This window comes from Acomys minous (genome assembly GCF_964271855.1).
Source record: "Acomys minous genome assembly, chromosome: 4".
NCBI lineage: Eukaryota > Metazoa > Chordata > Mammalia > Rodentia > Muridae > Acomys > Acomys minous.
In genome coordinates, this window is record NC_140486.1 from 110,479,465 (window position 1) to 110,492,262 (window position 12,798).

The window sequence follows — 12,798 nt, forward strand, 5'->3', positions numbered from 1 at the left end:
CAGGAGAGTCAGAAGTTCAGTGCCAGCCTGAGTAACATATCAAAAAACCCTCAACACATGTAAAGTGGGGTAATGATGGTTTGGTGTCATACTTTTTCTTTCACAATTTCTATCATTTTTCCTTTAATTAATGTTATTTCTTTTAATTAATGTTAATTAATTAAAGTTGTTAACTTAATTTCGAGGGTAGATTAAACAAAAATTGTATCACAGTGCTTGCTATGACAAAGGTGGTAGGTACAACATCTTTCTTCTCATCTAAATGAGGTCTAGAAGTGACTCTCTTTCTTTGGGAGTTGTTAAGAGATAGTTGTCTGCGTCATGTCTACCGGGGCATGCATGCCTAGACTGCACTGAATTTATTTTGGTATTCTGCCTAATAAGGCCAGCTATCATACTTGTGTTTAAATCACATGAAATATTACAGTCATGTGCAAGTTATTTGTCCTGCTGCAGGTCCTTGAATTACTTATAAATGAATCAGTCACACATCGGAAAACCTGTTTTCCATGCTCTCTCCACCCTGGCAGGACACTTCCTGTTTGGTTTCTGTAACTGACAGGGCTATTTGACCCCACACACATAGCTTTGGTGGTAGTGTTGCTAATTAGTGAGCTGACGTTGTATTTATTTGTTTTTTTCTTCAGGATTCTTGGACTCCAGAGTTAAAGCTGAAGCTGGAAAAGTTTTTAGCTTTAATTTTTAAAGCCAGTAACACGCCAAAGCTTTTAACCATCTATGTATCCTTTTGAAGTGAGTGGGGACCTCTGGGTCCTATAACAGTGGCACCGGCCGTGGGCGCCTCAGAGGGGCAAGCGGTTGCAGATCTGCCGTGTTCGCACTTATGAAGTAAAGGGAGCATCTGAGGAGGCTGTGCCATGACCTGGAAAGGGCTGGCCTTCATGCCATTGGATTTCTGAGACTTGGCTGTGGTCTTATTTTGTTTTTTGAGAGATGTATTTGTTTTATTTTGAAGTGTGTGTGTGTGTGTGTGTGTGTGTGTGTGTGTGTGTGTGTGTGTGTTTGTGTGTTAGTACAGGTGTCTTCTTTTTTTTCTTTCTTTCTTTTTTTGTTTTTGTTTTTTGAGACAGGGTTTCTCTGTGTTAGCCTTGGCTGTTCCGGAGTCCCTTTGTAGACCAGGCTGGCCTGGAACTCACAGCGATCCGCCTGCCCCTGCCTCCCAAGTGCTGGGATTACAGGCGTACACTGTGTCTTCAAAGCCCTAAAGCTGGAGTGCCAGGAGGTTGCGTCACTTGACGTGGGTGCTGGGATCTGAGCCCAGGCCCTCTGCATGGGAAACAAGTGCTCTTAACGGTTGAGCCATCTTTCCAGCTCTATGGTCTCATTTGGTGTCACCAAGCCTAGAGACTGTTTTGGTAGGGAAAAAAGAAAAAAACAAAATCTTGCTGTTGAAAAAGATCTCCTTGGAAGAATTGTTCCTTTGCAAAAGGCCCTTGAATTGTTTGGGATGCCTGGAGGTTCCTATTAGTTGGATTTGTCATTCAAATCCAGACTTTTTTTTTAAGATTTATTTATTTTATGCATATGAGTGCTCTATTTGCATGTACACTTACATGCCAGAGAGGGCATCAGATCATATTGTAGATGGTGGTGAGCCACTATGTGGTTGCTGGGAATTGAACTCAGGACCTCTGGAAGAGCAGGCGGTGCTCTTAACCCCAGAGCAATCTCCCCAGCCCTCCAGATTCCTTTTAAAGCACCTGTGTTGCATAATTTATATACTGTAAAGTTTGCCCATTGTAAATGTCAGATTCATTGATTGTTTTTAGCAACTGGACACAGCTGTTCAGCCACTATCATACTCTAAATCCACTGGGGACACTTGAGAGCACAGAGGGACAGGGTCACAGCACTAAATGGCGACCATTCCAAGAACAGCAGCCGCCCACCCATCGGAGACTGACTTCCCAGTGGTTGTTACTGTGCAAGGACGTGTGTTTTCTCTTTTTGCACAAGTATCTGTCCAAAGCTGGAGGATGTGCATAAGGCCTGGGTCTGGTCCCCAGCCTGGAATAAAATAAATGGAAAGGAAAGGAGAGGGAAAAGGTGACATAGTGCTGGTTGTATAACTTGGATTGCATGGAAAGTCACTTTAAATAGGCCCTGCACAGACTGTGTGCACAGAGCTGTCAGCAGCGAAGGGAGGAGCACGTAAGATAAGTGAAAGGCATGGCATGGAGATAGCATTGGACGCCTTGCAGCCAGCGTCAGGTGCAGCCTTAGCCCCTGTCCTCGCCTAGTCTGTGTCCTTGGGCTGATGCTTTAGAGCTGCCGGGACAGTCTCTGGGTTATGAGTGCAGAGGCACATGGGAAGGGTTTGCCAGCAGGGCAAAGGCCTTTGTTAGGGGCACACAGGCAGTGTGGAGGCTGTGTGGCTCTTGTGGAGGTCGCTGCGGTGGAGTGAACGGTGGCAGTGACTAAGCAGCAGGAGAACCGTCCAGCTGCTCACAGCGACCTTTGAAGCTGGCCTCCCCTGCCTTGAGCAGAGCCTTCCATCAGCGCCTGGGCCTTCCTCTCACAGCCTCACAACATCAGACCCCAGAGGTCTGTGCCCCAGGGCCCTGTTTTCCTGAGCTGCTTTCTCACCCAGAAGGAGAATGGACCGAGTAGCAAAGGTAAATCATCTTGACTCCAGCTTTCATGAACAGCGTTGCCAGCTCAGCTTCTAAGCTGTGACGAGAAACAGAGATGAAGAGGATTTGTGGACTTGGCAAATGAGGGCTTTCAAAGCCTAAATATTTACAGAGTGCCTGGGGCCCCGCTCTGTGCGGTTCCTTGAGGCCCTCCTTAAGGGTGGCTAGTGTGTCAGCCTGTCCACCATGTTACATAACTGAGAAATGGAGGCACGGGGAGCCAGCCAAGCCACAGCCCTGAGGGAAGGGCCTGTGTTACCTCAGTGGGAGCACACAACCAGCGTCGGGCAGGGAAATTATTTTAATAACTCAGCTTTTACCTCCAACTTGTCAGATGCTGGGCCATTTTTAGACAGCATTTCCATTTTTTTAAACATTGAAAGTAATTCCAGTCTTGAATGTTTACATAGAATGGTATTCCCCTGACCCCCATGGACAGTAATTCCTACCAGAGCATTTCATCTTCCAGTAAACTACGGCCTCAGTTGCTTTACCTTGGTCTTGTCTTAGATACTCTGTTTTGGAAATGCCTTTAGTAGTTGGGAAGTGTCTCCTAGCAGATGGAGTTTTCGTACATGAAAATTTGGTTCATAAAACAGCAACACTGCCCTTTTCCAAGAAGATCAATGCCAGGATTTGAGAACTTCCTGTCCTGGTTTTTCTATGGTTTGGTTAAGAGAATTAAAAAAGATTATTTTTATTTTACGTGTATAGCTGTTTTGCCTCCATGTGGTCTATGTACCACATGTGTGCCTATTTCTCTCAGATGCCAGAAGAGGACCCCATATCCTCTGGAACTGGAGTCACAGACGGTAGTGAGCTGCAGTGTGGGTGCTGGGAATCATATCTGGGTCCTCTGGATGAACAGCGGTCCCAACCTCTGAACCCATATCTCCAGCACTAGCACTTTTTGTTCTTGTCGTCATTGTTTTGTGTTATCAAGACAGGGTCTCTCTGTGTAGCCTTGGCTGTCCTGGACTCGCTTTGTGCATCAGTCTAGCCTTGAACTCACAGATACAGCTGCTTCTGTGCTGGGATTAAAGGCGTGTGCCACCACATCTGGCCTGCATTTTTTTTTTAAAGAAAGGAAATAGTAAATTACTTAATTCAGCTTACAAGGGAGTTGGGAAACCAGTAACCATTTAGCTGTGACACATGGAGAGTTTTGTAGCATAAGGCAAGGAGATTTGAATGTTTTGTTCTTGGTTGCCTGGTGTGTTAGCCATCTTTACAGCATCAAAGTGAAATCAGTTTTGGAGGCAGTTAACTTATAAGCCAGAAGTGTGGATTTAGTTTGTAGTTCTTGGGGCTGCAGTTCAAAATCAGGCAGCCTGGTTCATTTGGGCCTCTGGTGAGGACCCCTGATGTTAATGGTCAGTGACGCGGTAGAACACACTGCTGTGTCGTGAACCAGGAAGCAAAGCAAAGATATGCTGGGTACTTCCTGAAGTTTCTGCTTCCTCTCATTAGCACCACCCTGTGGACTAATTTTTTAACAGATGGATCTTAGGGAGACAGCTCATTCAAACTGTTGGATTATAATCACTGGCCCCAAAAATAATGACTGTGGCTGGCTTTTGCTATTTTGTGGGTTCTTCTTTCTTCCACCCTTCTCCCCCACTTTTCTTCTCCCTTTCAAGTCCCTAATAATAGATAGGAGAGAAAAAAGGACAGAGGGGAGGGGCGAGATGCTGTTGTTGGACCACTCCCTGCTGGTCAGGGGCCGTGCTCCTTGCAGCAGGTTTGATCTTCACCATCAAGATACCTGATTTGTTGTTTCTTCTTTGTTCAGGACCACTTAACAAACTGCAGCCAAGAACAGCCAACAACCCACCACTCTCTCAGACCCTAGCATTTATATACCCTCTGAAAAATCCCCAGAATTCCAAGTGTCACACAACCAAAGAAACTATCTGCAGCTGGCAAAACCATGCCCCTGCTAGATCACGAGGCAAAGCATAGTTAGTGGCTGTGAAGCAGCCCCCTAGCCCTACACCTGGGATTCAAATGAAAACAGTCTTATAATTTTTTGTGGGTTTTTGTTTGTTTGTTTGTTTTTGTGGATTTTTGAGGCAGGGCTTCTCTGTAGTTTTAACTGTCCTGGAACTCACTCTGTAGACCAAGCTGGCCTCGAACTCAGAGATCTATCTGCCTGCTCCTGATTCCTGAGTGCTGGGATTAAAGGTGTGCAACACCATGCCCAGCTATATTTCTGTGTTTTTAAAGAAACAAACATTCCCAAATTCTCACTACAAATGACTTCCTTGCAATGGAATTGTATTTCATCCCGACTCTGAGCATCCCCAGAGGCTCGCTTGTTGCAATATTGCTCAGGCTGGCTGTGCATCCTGCCTCAGCTCTGTTAGGCAGATGCTGTACACTGCTGGCACCCCTCTCTTCCTGTGGCTTCAGTGTCACTACGAGGGCTTTACAGTCCACTGCCTCACTGGGGGCTGCTTGTAAGGCCTCCGACCCCAGCACACTGCTTAGCCTCATAGGCTTTCCTTTGAAACCTTGATGGAAGCTTCCATGGCTATAACTCCTGCATGCTGCCTGTAAAGCTTCCTGTGGATGACACCGATTTCTGCCGTCAGTATAAAACATACCTGGGACCGTTAGAATTTGAGTTTCAGTCTAGGGCTGGAGAGATGGCTCAGCAGTTAAGAGCACTGACTGCTGTTCCAGAGGTCTTGAGTTTGAGTCCCAGCAACTACATGGTGGCTCCCAACCATCTAGTGCCCTCTTCTGGCCTGCAGGTGTAGTAAGGCAGAGCACTGTACACATTTAATAATAATCTTAAAATTTTTTTAAAAGAAAAGAAAGAGAGAAAGAAAAAATGACATACCCAGAACTATTAGAATTTGAGTTTCAGTCATCTGCAATGCCTAACTGTCTGACCACAGAAATCCCAAGACCATTTTGAGTAGAAAGGGTATACACACACACACACATTATAGTTTTCTTGTTGTTGTTTTATTGTGTTTTGACAGAGTCTTGGCTGTAGCACCGGCTGGGCTCCCATTGTTATTTTCTGAAAGGTCTTTGAAACCACTTTATATCTCTGAGTCTGTGGAGGAGTAGGGTAGCCGAGCAGGCTTCTGAGATGTTCTCCAGGCCTGTTAACTGTTCCCTTTGACATGACTTTAGACAAAGGGCCAAGACACAGTTAAACCTCTCTTTATTAGAGCTAATTTCTTTACCAAGCAAGATATAGCATTTTTACTCTTGATTTTCATTGCAGATTGGGTTAAAAAGAGCCATGTTCTGCCAGGTGTGGCGGCTGTGATTGTGTTTGCTTGGAAGCCCTACCTGGCTCACATGTTAAACTTGGTAAACTGCAACTCTGCTGATAGCATTTTAACATTTTTCATTTCTGTAGCCTCCTCCAGTCCCCGCCCTCACCAGGTATAGTGTAGTCAGCAGCCCTGTATTTTAGTGCCAGTTTCTCTTGCATACCCCCAGCCCAGTGGTTCCAGATGTGTGACTGGTTCTGCTGTGCTCCCTCACATAAGGCACAGAGTGGAAACCTCCATGGAGGAGCAGGAGTATAGATGTGTCTTCACAGGGTCAACCTAGAGTGCGTGGCAGTCACTACTAGGCTGCCGCATAGCTGGGACACAGCCTTGGAGCACCCAAGGTTTCCCTGCCCACTACAAGGGTACAACCGGGAAATCTCTGCTGGTCTTACCACTGCTGGCTTGGCCTCAGATGAGTCAGGTCCAGTCAGCCCCTGGCTTGGGAGGGCCTACATCAATATTCTGATGTCCAAACATGGTCGGCACTCCTTGTTGTTCTTGTTGTTGGTTTGTTGTTTGTTTTGTTTGTTTGAGGCTGTCTTACAATGTTAGCCAAGCTGGACTTAAACGTAGAGATCCACCTGTCTCTGCCTCCCAAGTGCCGGGATGAAAGGTGCGTGGCACCACCATGCCCAGCAACAGCAGACACCCTTAAACACGATTGAGCACTTGAGTCTTGCCAGCCACTTGTGAAAATATACCTTCAACCCACAGCTCTGTTGCTGCCACTGTGTATGTGGGTCACATTTTCATTAGCCACTCATGTGCTCAGGGACATCTAGGCTGCTTCTAGTTCTTTTTTTAAAAAAATATTTATTTATTTATTATGTATATAGCGTCCTGCCTGCATGTACACCTGCCGGCCCACCAGATCTCATTCTAGATGGCTGTGAGCCACCATGTGGTTGCTGGGAATTGAACTCAGGACCTCTGGAAGAACAGCTCCTGCGTCTAGTTCTTTGCTGCTGTGAATGGAGTAACATGTATGTGCAGATATTTCTGCAGGGGGACAAAGAGTGCTTGGGGTGTATCCCTGAGAGTGCCATTGCTTGGTCATGTGAACTTTCCAGGGACCCTCTATTCTGCTTTTCATAATTGCTGCCCGGGCTCACATACCCCCCCACAGCCTTGCCAGCACATGTTGTCAGATTTCTTTCTTATCGTTGTCCACTTCTGCAGCCCTGGCAAGTATCGTGGTGGACGGCTTGGTAGCCTTGGAGAGGAGCACGGGGACTTGGGTTCTGGGCTTGCTGCCGCTGCTGTCCTTGCGTTTGGCTTCAGTGTACACTGTCTTTCTAGAAATGCTGCAGCAGCTGCACCAGCAGCTGGTGGAGGCCGAGCGCCGGGCCATGACCTACCTGAAGCGCTACAATAAGATCCAGGCAGACTACCACAACCTCATCGGAGTCACAGCCGAGCTGGTGGACTCTCTAGAGGCCACAGTCAGCGGCAAGATGGTACGGAACACCCTTTGTGTAGCTTTCTGCTTCAGAGAAAATGCACGGAGCCTGGGCTGCATTGCTGTGGGTCTCCTACTCTGCATTTCTTTTTTTTTTTAATAACTTAATTTTTTATATGTACATTGGTGTTTAGCCTGCAGCTATATCTGTATAAGGGTGTTGGATCCCAGGAGCAGGAGTTACAGTTGTGAGCTGCCATGTGGGTGCTGGGAATTGAACCCGGGTCCTCTGCTAGAGCAGCCGGTACTCGTAACCGCTGAGCCATCTCTCCAGCCCCCTACTCTATATTTCAAAAGGCTGGTGTGCAACAACTGTGCTACCACAGTGTCTTATCTGTCTTCTAAGCCCATGCTCTTCAGTTTCTGCCTTATTCTTTTGTTTGTTTGTTTTAAAGTTTTATTTATGAGCCTAGAATAGTGGTACACACCTTTAATCATAGCACATAAACACATACAAATACATAAATCTAAAAAAAAAGATGGGCAAAGCATGAGGGATGCTTTTTTTAAAAAGATGTATTTATTATGTATACAGTGTTCTGCCTGCATGTATGCTGTAGGCCACAAGAGGGCATCAGATCACATTGTAGATGGTTATAAGCCACCATATGGTTGCTGGGAATTGAACTCGGGACCCCTGGAAGAGCAGCCAGTGCTCTTAACCTCTGAACCATCTCTCCAGCCTGCATTCTTTTTTTATATATGTATAGGTATTTCATATATGTATAGGTATTTTGCCTGCGTATGTATTTATCATGTACATGCCTGGTACCCACAAAGGCACGAAGAGAGGCCTCAGTGCCGTGGAGCTGGAGTTCCAGGCATTTGTGAGCTCCCTGATGTGGGTGCTGGGTACTGAACTTGGGTCCCCTGGGAGAGAGCAGCAAGTGCTCATAACTGCCACCATCCCTGCAGCCCATGGCTCCTCTAGAAACGCGCTTATGATGCAAGGTTGGAACAGTGCAGAGGACCACTCAGTGGCCTTGCCATGTTTTCCACCCCCCTTTTGGACATGGATGCTAACATGCTCTTGTGTGTGATTTTGGTACATTTGTGTGCATGTATGCAAGCTTGCAAGTGCAAGCTTGTGACCATATGACCCATCACTCCTCTGAACCTTGCTATTTTTCCCCTGTATATCAATGTGTTGATGGTCTTTGCCCATGGCCATGCTTCCTTCCTTCCTTCCTTCCTTCCTTCCTTTTTTTCCTTCCTTCCTTCCTTCCTTCCTTTAGCATATTAGTAAAGAAATGGAATCAACGAACGCCTTTCACCCCATTCAGCGAATGCTTGTGCAGGATTCCACCATAAAGATGACCCATTAGCAGATCTCCAGTGATGAGTATTGGACCTTTTTGTTTGCTGTAACAATGCTGCAATGAACACTCTTATGAAAGCTGTATCCCTTTGAATGCAGAAATGATCCTAAAAATGATTGCTAAGTCACAATTTTGACAGATGTTGCCAAATTACTCTTCTAAAAATTCAAACACTGGCTACCGTATCAGAATGCCCATTTCTTCACACACTCAGCAACACCATCCATGAATAAACTTTGTAGTTGGGTGTGGTTGTGCACACCTGCAATTGCAGAACTTGGGAGGCAGAAGCAAGAGGATTGAGAGTTCAAAGCTAGCCTGAGCCTTCCTGACAGGAAGTCAGCATCGTATTGTCATGCACTTGACATTTTATTGATAATGTCTGTCATCTATTCAGCAGTGTTTCCTTAATACTGGGCACATTTGTGGCCTCATCACTTCTCAGTGTGAACCAGGCACGTGGGCATCTTTTGTCTCACTGATGGCTCGGAATGCATGGGGAGGGCTACCGAGCTGCTCTTTTTATCATGAATCAAAAAACTAGAGCCCAGATCTTCAGATTTGGAAGTGCCACACTTGCCGCTGTACATGGCTGCCCAGTGCATATGGCCGCCCACTTTATGCCTTGAATTTACCGAAATGGCTGAGAAACCATTTCTTTCTATGGGAGATGAAATGCATTGAGTGAATGGCATTCTTTGAAGTGAGGTAGCTTGGATCATACCTGTATGTCGGCGCCGCACCATCCAGCGGAAATAAGATACCAACAACCAGACTTCTCGAGATCTTTACTCAGGATTAAGCTCACTGGGAATGGCCCCGAAGAAAGGAAGGGCCAAGCTTACGTACAACTCAAGGGCCAATCAGCTCATGCCAGGTGTCTCCTCCTCATAGGTCCACGTTAGAGCAGGACTGCTCATCATCAGATCACCTGTTACCCTTGTACAGCCTTTTGCCATATAAGGACTTGTTTATCTTAGAGAGCGCTCGCCGTCGGGATGGCAGAAACCTGCGCCTTGTTAAGGTGCGGCACCTCGCAGCTCTCCACACCTGTAGTCCATTACTTTTTAAAAGTGATTATTTATTTGGTTTTTCAAGACAGGGTTTCTCTGTGTAGCCTTGGCTGTCCTGGACTCACTTGTAGACCAGGCTGGCCTCAAACTACCAAAAATCCACCTGCCTCTGCCTCTCAAGCCTGACCGTCTCATCAGATGCTCTCTCCAGCCTGGCCGTCTCATCAGCTCCCCTACAGGAGATGCTGAGGGCCTGCGGACCCGTCCTGTGGACATTTGCGTGCCTTTCACCTGCCAACCTTGTCCTCCTTGCAGATCACTCCCGAGTACCTGCAGAGTGTCTGCGTCCGCCTCTTCAGTAACCAGATGCGACAGAGCCTGGCGCACAGTGTGGACTTCACAAGACCTGGGACGGTAAGGCACCAGGAGAGACAGGGTGTCCTGGGTTTGTCCCCCCATGCTTACAGTGAACTTGCTAAAGAGCATGAAAGCCTGAGAGAAAATGGCATTCAAAGTGAATCAGAGGATGTACTTGTCTTTGATGGTCTCAAAGCTGCCAGAAGGACAACAAGCTGGTTTTGAAGAGGGTGCAGCTGAGGGAGGGTTAGCCCGTTGGGTGAGCAAGGAGAAGTGCTGTCATGATCTATCGGGCTGCTGTCCTTGGACACTGAGGCCTGGAAGTCAGGAGGAACAATAGATACCATGCTTGGTCTTTCAAAAGAATTTTTTAAAAGATTTATTTATTTATTATGTATACAGTGCTCTGCCTGCATGTACATCTGCAGATCAGAAGAGGGCATCAGATCACATAGATGGTTGTGAGCCACCGTGTGGTTGCTGGGAATTGAACTCAGGACCTCTGGAAGAGCAGTCAATGCTCTTAATTTCTGAACCATCACTTCAGCCCTAAAAAGAATTCTTGTGGGTTGGGGCAGTGGCTCAGTAAGTGCTTGGTGTGCAAGCATGAGGACCTGAGGTGCTCCCTACAGCCTGGATACCATCGACATTCTCGTGCTGCGGAGACAGAGGAAGGCAGGGCTTTGAGGCTTCTGCTATCTGTAGCATGTCCTTAGTTGTGTGTAGTTACATGTAGCATGTCTGCATGTGGTTATGTGCATATGAACGCATACAGGCCAAAGGGATTGTTACTCCACAGCTGTTGAGTGCTGGGAACAGAACTTGGGTCCTCTGGAAAAGCAGAAATGCTCTTAACTGCTGAGTCCTAGTCCCCAGCATGTATTTCTTAAGCGTGACTGTCAGTCTCTTGCCTGTGATCCCAGCACTAAAGAGGCTGAAGCAGGAAAGATTGTAGCAAGTTTGAGGTCAGCTTGGACTCCACAGGGAACGTGAGACTGGCATGGGCTGATGCGGGAGACCATATCATAAAAATCAAAGCAAACACACGCACAAGATGAAGACTGGCATTCTCTTACCTGGTCATGTAGCCACCCACACCAGTGGCTGCTGCCTTGAGAGTGGGTGCAGGTTTTGCATCCCAGGCTGAGTGTTTCCTAGGACAGCACATCTGAAAGTGTGCGGTGTGGAGTGAGGGCTTAACTCTGGAAGGCCACCAGTGTCTCCAAGGACATCCTCAGAGGTCAGGAGCCCACCTGCATCCAGGAGCTCAGGCCTGCCTGGCCCTGCTCAGGGGCTGGTTAAGGCCCGCTGTGGACAGAGGCAGTGCATCTTTGAAATAGTATTCACACACTTTTATTAGAATCTTTATAAAGAGGGTGCCTGTAGTGTTTTTAAAAATATACACCCTCCCTTACACTCCAGGTTTAAAGTGGGTTATTGAAAAGCAGAGAAAGATAAATATGAAAAATAAAAAAAATAGAGACTACAAGTAGATTATGGATGAAAGAAAAATAAGATCAAGCCAAACAAAAGCCAGAGTGAAGATCGTTAGGGATAATGCCCATTATGGTCACTGAACCTCTGACCTGCTGGCTGCAGGTGGTCGCTGAGCTTTCCAGTAGCCTGTGTCAAAGAGGAGACTGCAGTTCCATGGCTTGTCATGCTGCTATGGCCAGGGGACATGGTTAGGACATTTGATTAGGCAATGTTCTGTGTGTTCAAAACGCCATCATGTATACTGTCTGTATTGGGCCAAGAAACAGGGTCAAAAATCAGCTCCTGTGAGCCCCACCCCCATCCCTGAAGGACACTCTTTAGTGCTTTAAAGTTCTCTATATGCCCTTTAAAATTAAAAGTAAAAAGTAAAAAGTAAAATACTCATACTCTATCATTTAAAAGCAAGTTAAATTTGTTTTTTAAAAGAACTTATTTTGCCTGGCAGTGGTGGCACATGCCTTTAATCCCAGCACTCATTGAGGCAGAAGCAGGCAGATTACAGATGAATCTTTGCGAATTCGAGGCCAGCCTGGTCTACAGAGTGAGTTCCAAGACAGCAAAGGCTACATAGAGAAACCTCATCATGAAAAATAAACAAGCAGACAAACAAATTTTATTTTATGTGTATGTTTGCCTGAATATATGTTTGTATATCATGTGTATGCTGAATTCATTTTTTATTTTTATTGATTTATTCTTAATTAATTTAATATTTTTGGTTTTTGAGACAGGGCCTCTTTACATAGCTCTGGCTCTTCTGGAACTCACTATGTGGCCTCTAACCACAGAGATCCACCTGCCTCTGTGTACCCCAACCCCACCCCAACCCCTCCTGAGTGCCGGAATTAAAGGCATGCACCATCATCCCACAGCTAATATTCCCTATATGTATTTCTGTGCACCATGTGGATGTGGTACAAGCAGAGACTAGGAAAGGGTGTCAGATCCTTTGGACTGGAGTTACAGACAGTTGTGAGCTGCCCTGTGGTTACTTACCAAATCCAGATCATCTGAAAGGGCAGTTAGGTATTCTTAGCCACTAGGCCATCTCCCCAGCCCCAAATAAAAAAAAAAGTATGTGTGGTGGCACACGCCTTTAATCCCAGCACTCATTAAGGCAGAGGCAGGCGGATCACTGTGAGGGTGAGACTACAAAGTGAGTCTAGGGCTACCCAGAGAAACCCTGTCTTGAAAAAAGAAACC

General features: G+C 46.3%; 1 protein-coding gene across 5 annotated transcripts in view; it reads left to right on the plus strand.

The window, feature by feature from the left end:
- Window positions 1-12,798, plus strand: part of ARMC9 (armadillo repeat containing 9) — a 142,458-nt gene that overhangs the window by 15,354 nt on the left and 114,306 nt on the right. For all 5 annotated transcript variants that reach the window (XM_084779167.1, XM_084779168.1, XM_084779166.1 and 2 more), the window contains exons 6-9: window positions 648-740; window positions 2,612-2,636; window positions 7,250-7,407; window positions 10,057-10,155. In XM_084779167.1, coding sequence (XP_084635293.1) covers window positions 648-740; window positions 2,612-2,636; window positions 7,250-7,407; window positions 10,057-10,155 — 375 coding nt within the window. The remainder of the gene's footprint in view (window positions 1-647; window positions 741-2,611; window positions 2,637-7,249; window positions 7,408-10,056; window positions 10,156-12,798) is intronic.